At 37.4% G+C, this 14,166-nt stretch overlaps 1 protein-coding gene across 13 annotated transcripts in view; it reads right to left on the reverse strand.

Annotated features, from left to right (window-relative positions):
* Nucleotides 1-14,166, reverse strand: part of LOC309859927 (uncharacterized protein C8orf34 homolog) — a 570,857-nt gene that overhangs the window by 312,659 nt on the left and 244,032 nt on the right. For 11 of the 13 annotated variants that reach the window (XM_082721209.1, XM_082721210.1, XM_082721203.1 and 8 more), the window contains exon 8: nt 11,316-11,451. In XM_082721209.1, coding sequence (XP_082577335.1) covers nt 11,316-11,451 — 136 coding nt within the window. The remainder of the gene's footprint in view (nt 1-11,315; nt 11,452-14,166) is intronic. The other 2 variants (XM_082721205.1, XM_082721215.1) reach the window with 1 other exon arrangement.

Here is a 14,166-nt window from a genome sequence, read left to right on the forward strand (position 1 = left end):
ATCCCCAAACTTACTGAGATTCAAAGAAAAGTATTTTTGATATTGTTGTTATGGGGGGGGAATGTATATGGGCTGGAGAACAGGGACATAATACACGCTTACTCTTAAAGAAGAAAACAACTGGAAGCAGGTGAATAAAATCAACAGATTAATAAAAATATGAGAGCACGATAAAGACAATTTCACACAATCAAATTAGAAATTTATACTCACTAGGCCACTCAGTATGGAAAACTGTCCAACTTTCAGGTTTCATCACAAATTTCTTATTTAGTTCTACTCTTAACTGCAGCTCCAACCCTCTCCCCTTCATTGTCCATATTGGCAGTGTGGCAGGGATGACAACCATTCCAAACACATCCCCCATAAGCTGCTGGAGCTCTGAACTGGATGGATACAAGATGAATCAACACATATGTTGCCATTTTTCTTCTCTAAGAATATAGGAGTATATAACAACTAGTAAGAAAGTGAACATGGGCAGAAGTAAAGACAAAAAGTTTAGCAGGAGAATAAGAACAACAAAATTGCTGTCGATTTAAAAGTACTGAGAGAACTTTAAAGGGAAGGAAGCAAATCGGAGCTGTGCTGGAAGAAGAATGAGTATTTGGATATGTTTGTGGGTTGTAAGGCAAAATTCTTCCTTGCATAGTGAGGTGAGTTTATTTTAGAAGAATGTCTATGGGGTACGCACAAAGAACACTTATGGAGAAAGAGAGAAACCCAGTTTAGCTGGGACTTAGAGCATAAGATAAAAAAAATAAAAAGATAGAGACAAAAATTATTTTTTTTAAGCTGTTCTTACATACCTACCTTTTACTCTAAATCCAAAAGAAGATTCCATTTTTCAGGACTTAACTATTAACCTTTTGTCCTGCTGACTTGGTACTCTGAGAATCTAGAGTCACAATATAAGAATTCTCATGTTTGAAGGGGAAAAAGCTATTTGGAGTAGACCCTGGATCCAGGAAGGGAGAGGGATCTACAGGAGTGGGTTGAGTTAAAGACACTGGGCACTTGAGAGAGGACTAAGGAAAGCATCACCGAGGTAGCTATGGAGAGCAACTCAAGTGTGTGTTGGCTGCAAAAGGAAACTTAGGGAGGGTCTCATGTAATAACAATGTTAGTGGAAAGAAAATCCCAAAGGCTATTATTAACCCTAAGGTAGAAAATGGAAAATCAGGAATGAGACTGAGTTTCAGAGAGATTTATAGAAGCAGTGTACTATAGCTGCAAGAACATCGAATATTTAAGCACAATAAAGACAATAAAGCCCTGGGTTCATGCCCACCAAAGACACTTGCTAGCTGTGTGTAGAAGTTATTTAAATTCTCTGGATCAAGTTTTGTCATTTGTACAGTTGATATAAAAATTGTGAGGATTGGTTTTAAATGAATTAATGTCTCTCAAAAAATTTTTATAATTTAAAGCTCTCTAGAAATAGAACAGATTATTGATTTTATTGTATTGTTATGGCCATTCTTATTTTTTCTGTACTGAATCTCTTTCTTTTGATAGATGCTTCTTCCCAACTTCTCATGATTCTGTTGAAACTGTCAAATACGGATGTTTCTTCCCTAACATACAGGTAAGCCCAGGACTGGAAATTAATTAGATCTCTCACCTCCGTACAGTGCCTAATCTCTGGCAGGCACGTTACTTGGAGAGAGCTTAGCAGGGCCTTTTTAAAGATCATTATAAGAACCCTGGGAGAATAAGGACATAAGCTATAAGGATATTTTAAATATGGGGCCTCCAGGCACCAGAACCATCTACATGGAGCAGCCCAACAGAAAGTAAAACCTGGGGGTAAAAATAGAGATATTGATAGAAAGAAAGATGAATCTAGAGAGAGAGATGGAGATACAAATAGAAAGAGACACAGAGGGAGAGAGGAATAGAACTAAAGAGATTCCAGTTGATATTCCTCTAATCTTCTGTCTAACCAAGTACTTATTGATTATCTCATGTAGGTCAAGAATTATTTAAGGTACTGAGGATGTATCCGTGATCCAAGACAGATTTGGTCCCTGCTCTCATAAAGTTACTATTCTAATGAGAGTGAAAGAATGATAAATGCTTTAAAAAGGAAATGTAAGTTAAGCAGATTATGGTGATCTTGAACCAACCATGCTGGGAGAGGTGAAGAGTTGTGAGACAAGAGGTGATTTTTGATCGGTATAGTTGATTAATCCTAATGCCAAGGACAGTCAGTCACAAAACCTGTTCTGTAAAGACACAGTGAACTGTTTAATTTCTTTCATACTCCTAAAAAAGAATATAATCTTGCACTCTATTGACTGCCAGTTCTGTTGTGGACAGATTTTGACGATGTATGTCCAATAAGAATCTCAAATTTAATATGTGCAAAAACTCATCATCATCCTCAACAAACTCCTTCTGTCTTCTCTCTCATCAATGGAATGCCATATTTCGGTTACTCTGGCAAATATATTTGGAATGATCTGTGATTCTTCCCTTTATCTCATATGTATCACTTAAACTAATGGCAAATCCTGTCAGCTCTATCCTCAAAAGATTTCTAAGTCTGATAATTTCTCACCATCTTTACAGCTATCACCCTAAGACTAGGAAATTTAGACACATGCCTTGTTGTTTTCTCAAGATCTTTATCCTAGAAGCTGGGTGAGTATATCATTTCAGTTATTCCTGCCTGCAGATTTTAATGAAATGATATAGGCCATATTTTAAGATACACTGAGTCCATGCTCCTTTTTTTTTTTTTTTTTTTTAAAGAAATGTATCATACTCTGGGTAGGATTTGGGTAACGCACACCCTAGGAATGCAACAGGCAGCTTACAGGACATGGACAAGGTTCTTATTTTCATCTTGTCTTCCCTACTTTCTTCCACTTCTAGGAAGGATTGGCTATGATTCATACTGGGACAGTTTTCAGACCAAAAAGACTTTGTTTGGATGGAACTAGAGGGTATTTTAGTAAACTAAATAAGTCAATCAGAGAAAGATAATTATCATATGATCTCACTCATATGTGAAATTTAAGAAAGAAAACAGAGGATCATAGGGGAAGAGAGGAAAAAATAAAACAAGAGACAAAATCAGAGAGGGAGACAAACCATAAGAAACTCTTAATCATAGGAAACAGAGGGTTGCTGGAGGGGAGGGGGCAGGGGGATGGACATTAATGCAGGCACATGATATAATGAGTGCTGGGTATTATATAAGACTAATGAATCAAGAACTCTACCTCTGAAACTAATAATACATTATATAAATTAATTTAAATTTAAAAAATAAAAAAAAGAATGACTTTTTGATTCAGATGGAAATCATAAACTGAATCTCTGTGCCTCTTGTGTAGCTATGTTATTCTTCTCACCAGGGAAAAACAGGCAAACAAAAATGGGAATTTTCTATTCTTGTCCCTTGGCTACTCAGGTTTTTAGATGTATTCCTCAATTCTCTGGTCAGGAGAGTATCACAGGCCTTTTCTTTCCTTTATTTGATTTCCTTGGTTTAATCCCAGACCAAGATGCCCTGAAGTATCCAATTCCTATCTCAGACAGAAGGAATCATGGTATCTATAAGGCTGTAAAAAACAAACAAAAAACAACAACAACAAAGCTCTTTAATGGTCTCTCTAAAAAATATATAGTAAAGATTGCAGAAACTCATTAAAGACTTCAAGGTGGGAGGTGGCGACGCCTGAGTGGCTCAGTTGGTTAAGCATCTGTCTTTGGCTCATTCATGATCCCTGGGTCCTAGGATCAAGTCCTGCATCCTGCTCCTTGCTCAGCAGGATCCTGTTTTCCCTTTCCTCTCTGCTCGTGCTCACTCTGCCTCCCTCTCCCTCTCAAATAAATAAATAAAATCTTAAAAAGAAAAAGAAAAAAAAAAGGATGTCAAGGGGAAAGAAACACAAATCTTGGAGAAGAATACTTTTCAGGAAATTCTAAAATAACCCTAAGGGTAAAAGACTGCTCCTTCTTTACAGAGACGGATCCCTGTGTTACAAATTAATTAGAATGCCATCCTATTAAAGCAATTACAGAGATGTGAGTGTCTACAGCATTATCTGTTTGGAAAGGTGCCCTCACAACAAACAATTAAAATATAAAAGTTAACAACCATGAAATCTGGTAAGTGAATTTAAACAGTGTGTTTGAATACAGTATTTTGGGGGCCACAGCGTGAATACCTGTAATATCTGCAAATAAAAATGATGTTAATTGATTTTTCCATAAGTTTTTAGTGATTAAATTTAAAATATAATAACCAATTACAATCTTTTGTAATACAGGTCTATTAGTGAAAAATTTGGGGGGAAGCAGGATAATTTTTTAAAATCAGGCTCCCCTTTCATTAAAATTGATAGCAAATTTTCACCTGCTAATACTGATTCTGTTATGATATCTAATGTATTTCACCTTTGAAAGTGTCCTTTCATATACCTAGGTACTACCAAATACTAAATTCACAAGCAATAAAACACAAGCATGTAAAAGAGCTTGACATGATGTAATTCCAACTAAGTTAGTTGTCATCGAAATGACTTTATACAATATGAGGTTTTCATAAAAGCACTATTTTACTTTGGAATTTTGGGTTGAATTCATTAGGGAACATTATCAAGTCCGAAGCAAAAGCTAATTTCCAAAGCTTTCAGTATCCAATAACAGCAGTTGAGGGTGATTCTTCTCATACAGAAAATTTTTCATCTCAGCCCTTTAGCTCAAAAAATTGCAAGAAAACATCATCACTAACAGGCATCAAACCAATGTGCCGTAAGGGAAGTCAGAATATTCAGTTTTTTTGACAAAAATTCATGGAATTGATGATGGTTCAGCCCACAACAGCAAGTGAAAGTTCATCAGAGACGCTACTGGTTCAAACACACGAGAGATTCAGGTATTTTCCACAAAGTATCTCCAGCTGTTCTAAACAGACTATTGGTAGAGTCTAATTCTTCCACCACTTCAAACCCAGCACTGACTCCCTGAAGAAAGAACTGAACACCAAGAGTGGCGTCTGTAAGCTCATCAACTGCTGGGGAAACCAGATGAAATCATTTGAATTCTTATACAATCGACCACTGGTGTTGCTCCCAGTGTCCTCAGCATTTTGAGGAATTATTCTTGCTGTAAGGCTAATAGTTTTATATTTATTTTTTCTGGATGCACTTTTTCTGAAACAATGCTAAGAGATTTTAAGTCACTAAAATTCTTTCCATCTTCTCCTCTCATCAGCTCCTGATACTCTTGTAAATTGTACACAGGTCAGGCATCAGGATGTCGAGAGTGGAAAGAGGTAGGTCCACAAGTATGTTTTGCTTTTGTGCACTTAGGTTGGGTACTATCTCCAGAGAGGGAACTTCTTCTTTTAAAAAAAAAAAAAGATTTTATTTATTTATTTGACAGAGAGAGACACAAGCGAGAGAGGGAACACGAGAAGGGGGAATGGCAAGCAGAGGGAGAAACAGGCTCCCCAATGCGGGACTTGGACCCAGGACCCTGGGATCATGACCTGAGCAGAAGGCAGATGCTTAATGACTGAGCCACCCAGGTTCCCCAAGAGAAAGAGCTTATTTATAGAGTGTGCCCAACATGAGTTTCTCTAGTTGCTCCCACAGTTGGCCCACTCCCCTCCACTGTTAGTCACAGCCTTTGCAGGTGTGTGGAAACCAGTACTCGCGGTAGATGGGTGTGGATTCAGTAGCTAACACGGGTGGAGTTCTGGGCCACAGCTCACAGCTCTGAGTGGTTGTGTTTGAGGGGTCTGAGGAAGCTGGGAGACACTGGGCACAGAACCTTTTAACATGGTCCTCTTTGAGTTAAATTTTTCCCCTTAGCAGTTTTAAGCTCCAAAAGAACAATTTAACTTAAGGTTAACAAGAAAAAGTTCACGGGCAAAGAATGAAAAAATGGCCTGTGTCTAAAGTTTAGGGGGTTTACCCTCCCAAAGCCCAAATTCTAGAAGATGGGAGTAGAATGAATACCTTTCTCTGCCGTATCAGAGAAACACTGGGTTTTACATCTTATTGCTGTTGTTGTGGAGTTTTTGTTTTTATTTTTTTTCCCTACCCTCCATCCAGTCAAAATCAAGGAATTTGTATTAATTTACAATTAATTAATTCACAGTAATTATTAAAATTAAATGTAATTACAATTTACAATTGTAATTTATAATAGGAAAAAATTATTTTGTAATGAAATTGAGTGATTTATGGGTTTACTTTCATTTTAAGAGAGCAATTATGAGTTTTACTTTGAGTTACTGATACAGTCATAGCTGAACCTCATGCTGTGAATTTGGGAAATATCATTTGATACCATGTGGGTTTAGACTTCTGCATTAAATTTAATGTAAAGCTAAGGCTATATGTAGATATGATATAAAATATGAGATTTCAATTTTTTTCAAAAATTTTTCACTTTAAACAAGTGATAGCAGTCCCATTTTGTTTTTACCCATTTTTCTTTATGTCCCTTCTGCTCACCTTTCCTTCCAATGGGAAGTTGCTGAATTTAAGCCTTCTAAAAATAGTTGGGGAAAAAAGAAAAAAAATGCCTAGGAATGTGAAACAGAATATAATGTATGATTAATTATGCAGATTTCCTCAGGTCAGCTAGGAAATCCTAATATAGACAGTTTGAAACTAGTTCACGCTTAACAAGATTTCTCATTCCCCTTGACCGCTGCTTGTCATCACCAAGGACGTTCTCCTCCTGCTTTATCACATCAATGCACAACCTCAGTATTTTAATGTCATGATGTTTAGGAGAAATGATGAACAAGTGTTAGTACAATGACATGAAGCAAATCAGTTAAAACTCAGCCGCCTATTTGGAAACAAACTTGTCCTAGCATTCTCATGTTGGAGTTTCCGAGCGAGTGGCACTGTACATTCTCTATAATCTAATTTCTTTTAAAATGGCTTTCAGTTCTTTTTGTGTGTGCACTATTGATGTTAAGCATGAATGAAGGCAAACACTTGCACCATCAAAAACAAATAGCATTTTACCACCCGGAATGCCCTGGCAGGAGTCCAAGAAAACAAGATTTAACGCCTCAGAATGGCAGTAGGTAGACAGAATTAATGGGTGGTCTTTCCAGAAAAATGGCTTATAAACTTCACTGAAATAGTAATTTGGTGCCTTTGTATCCGCATTTGCTCTTGGTATCTTAATTGTAATCTTACAACAAAAATTCAGAACATTTAATAAAAAATTTTATTTGAAACTCGGAATTTTACAAACCACAGTTTTTTAAAACCTCAGAAGTGTTGCTGGTAATTACTGATAAATTGCATTACTGACCTACTGACACTTTACTTTTTAATTGATACTACTTAGTGTGATTCCTAGGCAACAAATGAAACTTGTTTTGCCCATACATTCTGAGATTTGTAGCTATATTGGTGGACTCTTCTAAAAGTCAAAGCAAGGTACTCAATGAATATATTAAATATATTAATATATTAAAAATATTAAAAATCTACTTTGTAATGAATAAAATCACCCATTATAAGGATACCGCTACACCCTACACAGAAAATTCTTATTTACTTAAAATTGCTATTTTATAACGGCTTCTTTACTTCATGATCTGGGAGGAAAAATGAGATATTCTGGTTGGAATCTTAAAATATCTTGGTTGGTCAGATCTCTACTAGCCAACATTTTCCCACTTGCCAGATGATGTCATCTCTTTGTTTAAATCACACAAATTGCAGCAATGCCCACATCAGACCGAAGCCATCAGGAGCTATAGGAATAATTTTCCAGCTTGAAAACACAAGCTTTCTTTCATCTGCACCTTCCCAACCATGTGTGAAGTATTTATGGGGGGAAAAAAAATTCTGTAATCTTATTTCTTGTAACTAGGCTAATCAATAAACTTTTTGACATTCTTGATATTTTAGTCACCTTGTCCCACATAAAGCTTTACAGAACAATTTAATGTGGGCTGAATTCCTCTTTTCCTGATGTCTTAGAAAGTAGAAGTGTCTCCAGTGGTCACGTGTATCTTGGTCACGTGTATCTAATATCCCTCAATCATTCCAGTAGAAACATATCATTCTCATTACACATTATGTCTTCCCATCAGGTTCTGAATGAGAAAGGCTCTGTGGCCTTTGGCTAAATGCCCTCAACTTGATAAGAGCAACAACGTTGTGGACATATCATATGCAAGCTCACTTCTAGATAATGTGATCCCGTAAGTAGCTCATAGTGTAGTATCTGAAAAAAAGATTGAGAAAAAAGGCAATCTATATAGAAGACTCTGCCTCCTAATACTAACTTGCTCATTGATTGGGTTCATTGCAGAAACTCTCAACATTACTTAAGTTTCACTGATTCCCCACAGAGCTTGTTATCAGTATCTTGCAACTATGGTATTATTTCACAACAAAACCATTAAGATCACTTATGCATTTTACCTCTCCAGTACTTTGGAAAAAGTGATTTCTTGACCTTAAGACTTGACAAAACAGCAAACAAATGACAAAAATATTGCTACCTTACACATGCTTTATTAAACATAGAAATCCTGGAAAATGGACATCCTTTTTTTCTCTAGTTAGAAGCCAAAGAGAAAATTCCAGAATGTCAGAAGAACGAGGCTCTTTTTTCTACAATACCTGAGCACTTCAGTGCAAGCCTTTCAAAAAGATGGGGAAAATACTGAAGCATTTTAAACTACTTAAGTATTTACATGGTGATTATTCTAGTGAGAGAAAAAGAGGAAACCCCTTTTTCTTGACAGCCTTGCACTGTGAACAGTTTGATAGCTGCCTTTTCATACATTATTCTGTCCAGACCTCTCAATAGTCTTTAGAGGTTATCTCCAGGATTGCAAGAACTCCATTTCACAGATGAGGGACCAGATTTTCTGAATATTTGCATAATTTTTCCCACAATAATACACCAGGTAATTTAGGGTATATAAAGATCTCTTTGCCAAACTTTGAAGGAGGTTGTCTTTCTATTTTACCTTTGCCATAAAATCTTGAAAAGTGTCGGTAATTATATTCTGCAACTGAACATTAATTATCCAAAACTTTCTTATCCATTAGCACTATACTGCCTCCAATCCAGTGAGACTTGAAATTAAACCCTGATCCCAAAAGGTCCAAAAAAATTCTAATGTCCAGTCTTCCTCTCTAAAGACCACATTGTCTCTTATTATCTTCCAGGCTGAGTACCAGTGCCCACTCGAGAAGAACAATAAGAATGGGTACATTTATCTAAAGGAAGCAACCATTTTCTCCATGTTGGTCTAGTCTGCTGCACTGGAATTCTGACTCACAGAGTTCTGAGGGATCACCTGGTCTAAAACTGGCACCTGCCTACCATAATCTCCTGGGCAGAGCCTGATACCCTGAGACAGTATCATCTGCCTTTTCTGGACACCAGAATCTTCTCCCAGTGGCCTGGCTGGTACCTCAGCCTGCATTCCTCCAGTCCTGATTTGTTGCTTATCATCAAAGTTCCTATGTTTCTGCAGATCAGAGGTTACGAAGGCCTCTAGACTTTAGATGGGTAGTGCAAATGAGTGAAGCTGGACAGACAAGCTAACGACGTGAACTGGCACACAGCTGTGGGGTCTAAGGGTCTGGGAGGGAAGCTGCTACTGTGTGATCATCTGAGAATGTGGGCCCGGTGTTACATGACCTGAATGGGTATTCAAGAGAAGACAGAAATCTCAATATTTTATGTAAAATTGGTAACTAATCCAGCGGTTGGGTTTTTTTTTTTTTTAAGATTTTATTTATTTATTTGAGAGAGAGAGAGAGTGTGTGTGTACAAGAGATCAAGCAGGAACAGGGTGAGGGAAAGAGGGAGAAGCAGGCTCCCCACTGAGCAAGGAGCCCAAAATTTACTGACAGACCACTTCTGTTCCACCTAGGAGGGCAGCCTAGCCTAAAACAATGGATTCTTGGCTAACAATTCCCCCCACATCCCTCTTCCCCCCCCCCCCCATTTTATTTTATTTCTTTTCAGTGATCCAGAATTCATTGTTGATGCACCACACCCAGTGCTCTAAGAAGTACGTGCTCCTCCGTATCTTTGAAAACCTTTCCTCTCCTGTTGCTCAGTGGAACTCTTTTGTGTTTGCTACATGGGATGCTGCCTGATTCAGGAATTATTTGATAAAAACAATTAGATCTTCAAAGTTTACTCAGTTGAATTTTTGTTATTTAACCATACTACAAAGGTTTTTCAAAACTGCCACACAACCTTCACATAGATAACTCTGTACACTCAAGATGCCTGAATACCATCACAGAAACAGTAGGAGTTTTATTTGCAGCTCTAATCAAAGTCAAATCACCCAAATATTACTTGTCTGAAGCAGTATTTCCATTGATGTGCTGTTTCCATTGTGCTGTGGCATTCTAATAGTCTCAAATAACATCCCTGCTTTTCTAAGAGGTATCCGTTCTATTTTTCTAAGCCTGTGACAATTAAAATAAAAATTTCCAAAGGCTAAAAGGAAAGAGGAAAAGCTACAAAAATCTGATTTGATTTTCCTACACTCCCTCCCTCCCAATATCCAAGCAGCTAATCCCCTCTCAAACAATACAATAGAACAGCTAGACATAAAGAAAAGAAGATAAAACTGGCCAGCCAGTGTATTGTTCTTGCTAATCTGCACCATTTACATAAGGGTTAGAAGGCTTGTTTTATCATTTAAACAGGCTTAAAAGCCTCTTTGCAAATGAGATTTAGTTCCTACAAAAGAATGAATTCTAGCTATTTGGTGAGTTTCTGCTAGACCAGCACTGGGAGCTGACTTGGCAGTAACTTAAGCTACTTCTTTGGCCACATACGGTCTATGCAAAGATTGCTTCCAGCTGCCAAAACTGAAAAGTGTCAAGCTGATTAAATTCTTTCCAGGAGGTGGACAAGATGCGGAGCAGGTTAAGAGGCCAATAACATCAGATCTTAAACTATACCTGGGCAAACTCGCCTTTATGCAGGTGCTTTAAGAGGGGCTTTGAAACTGCAGAAGCCTTAGACTCTGCCTTTCAAAGGGAACCAGTAGGGCGGATAGCAAATGAAATTCAGAGACAGAAAGACTTAAAACTCCTCAAACTGTGTAGTGAGGACAAGCTAAACTCTTTGATTTCATTGTTGGTCTGAGTAGCATTGGACGCGAGGAAAAACTGCACGGCTAACTCCCTCTCCAATGTTAGCACAAAAGACCTTTTGAAAGAAATGATTTTTTTTTTTTTTAACACAGAGGAGTTAACACCCTTTGCATCAAAATCGTAGATTTTAAAAATTAAGATTACGTTTATGTATACTATACCTATTATTTGTTTTACCTGGCACACCTTGAACAGATGTTCAGTGTGACCTTGGCCTGAGGTTCAGCAGGGTGAGTAGCGCGAGCTTGGTTAAATTTGCTCCCAGAAGGTACAAGGGTAGTTACTCCCTCCATTCTTAAATCATCAAGATCCTCTGTAACAACATAAACAATTGCAGAAAAAAAATTAGCCCTAATAGAATTAATAAGAAAAGTGCATGTTTTCAGGTATCTGCTAGTAGTTAAGTAAACCATTATACTTCTGCCTTGCAAAAATATTACCTCATGTATCAGTTATTTTTCAAATCATTTTGAGATGTAGCTGGAGGGATATGTAAGGAAAGATTTACAGACGAAAAATGATGAGAGGCTGAATCCGTTTAGACAATGGGCAGACCATCATCTATGACTATGGAACGCGAACCGGCCACCTTTCTGTGAGCATTCAGAGAAACCACACCAAAATCTCTGCTGTAATTAGCCCCAAATGGCCAGGACTTGGTCAATGACTGACAGCTTCTCTATTTTTTGCCTTTGCTTCCAACTCAGAGCCAACCAAAGAACACATAGTCTTCCAAACTAATTATATAAGATCAGTTGTTTCTAATTAGCTTGCCTTGACACTTCCCCATGCAACAACCTCTATTAAGCCTTCTCTGTTTTCACTCTTAACCCTTCCTTTTTGTTTTCATGTGGGGCTAAGTTTCCCTTGCAATGCAGTCCTGATAGAATAGGTACGTGATCTCCTGTTTTATTTTGAAGGCAAGGACTCTGGTAAAAAGGATTCCATTTATTTGTTCTTATCTTTACCAAAAGAGGGACATGACGTTTCAAAAAAATAAATTATAATCTTGCCAAAACATAATACATTATTTGAGGTTATAACCTAGTTAAGGAGGTAAATCATTCTTTCCTGACAAGGCTATAGACTATCTAAACATCTTAGACCCTTCACAAAACAATCAAGAGTATTTCTGGTTTAACTAGATATTGTAACAAACAAGTATCAAATTTTCCTGAGATTGTGACAACTTTTAGTGTGAGTCCTAAATAGGCTTTCTATCATCTGAACAAGACTTGTCAATAGACTCCTTCCATAGACAATACCAGCTAAAATCTTTTCATCTACTTGCATATAAGCAAGCTGGGCAAGCCTACTGAGTTTTAACTCAGTTTCATGGGAGTCATAAAAACTCACCACCTTGACCTGGTTGCAAAAGCTTCTTCCCCTTGTTTTAAAGGCAATAACCATCCCTTCAAAACTTGGCGCTTTTGCTAAACTGGTTATATAGCCTTCTCTCTTGATCTTAAGGATCTGTGTCCCTCATACAACATAGACTTTACCACTATCTGAGAACACGGCACTTTCCAGCTAGCTAATTGGCTTCTGTGAGATTCTGTTAGTGTCTCATCCTCACATTACTATTTACCACTGCAACACATTGATATGCCCCTCTCCTGCCCCAACCAGAAGAGAACCTCACAATTTTCTTAGCTCGGTTAGGGAACTTACTATACCCCCACTCAGTTTTTTTGAGGATTCCCATGGAGAAGTCTGGCCTAAATTTGTTGATAGATCATACCTCAAAAATTCAAAATGTAGCAGAAGATGCTATCGCCAATTTAAACTTGCCTCTGGAATACAGTCCTCCACGTGAAGTAAAATTAGTCTAGGTGACAGAATGATTACACTTACGTGAGCCTGTCAACTAGACAAAAGACCACAGAGTATATATGGGAGCTAAAGGAAATAATCTCTGGCAGATCATTTTGCCAAACAAATGGCCTTAACCAAGGTTTTGATCCAATCTAAACTCAAAAGATAAATTCGTAAAGGAATTCAAAGAGACCATTATAAAATATCAACATTTAGTCCCTCATTTTGAAAATCATAAAATGGGAAAAAATGTGGCTCTAGCTTCATTTACCTAATCTCTGGTACTCTCAAGACAACTGCTTGGTGGCACTAGATGATTTCAAAGGTATATTAGCTAAATTTCTCCATCACACTACCCATCATAGTACAGATAAATCGGTTATTATCTTATATTTGCAAGGCTGGTACACTTTAAAAAGCCAGGTGAGGTATTTTTTAAGTTACATGGACTTGTCACCAGCATAATTCTAGGAAAACTGTAAATATGGGACCTCGCCAGAAACCAAAGCTTCAAGGGTCCTTTGAACACCTTCTGATGGATTTTACATGCCTTCCGCTTTCCATGAGATTTCTATGTTTTAGTTATTGTATGTCTATAGATTTTCAGGATGAGTTGAAACATTTCTTTGTTGAAAAGCTATGGTCTTTACAGTTGCTAAAAATCTGCTCAATTCTGTGTTTTTCTGACCTTGGGAATATAAACTTTTTTTAATCAAGTGACCAAGGCACACCTTTCACAAGAAATACTATTAAAGAACTTTGCAAGGTATTACCCCTTATTCAGAAACCATATTGCTCTTACCTCCTACAAAGTTCTGAAAAGCTGGAAAGAATCAATGATGTCCTTGAAATAAAACTAACAAAGATTTCAGAACCCTTGAGCTCTTTTAGTCAAAGGGACTCCCACCTACCCTTAAAGCAGTATGGTCTGCTCCTCCAGGGATACATTGTTTGCTTTGTTGTGAACTGGTAACTGCAAGGCCCCCATGATTAAGGATTTTACCTGTGATATTATACTCATGTACACAGACATCACAAAATATTAAAGGTTAAGGGTAGATTCAAATAGTCTTCTTAAAGCCTCTTTCATGATATTCAGCTATGAGATTTCATCTGTTGGAAGATATATTGGGGAAAAACTGTTCTTGAGCCTCAGTGGAAAGGACTCTATCAGACAGTGTTAACAACAGATATAAAAGTAAAACTCCCTGAT

The sequence above is a fragment of the Mustela nivalis genome (assembly GCF_964662115.1).
Source record: "Mustela nivalis genome assembly, chromosome: 2".
NCBI classification, from domain to species: Eukaryota; Metazoa; Chordata; class Mammalia; order Carnivora; family Mustelidae; genus Mustela; species Mustela nivalis.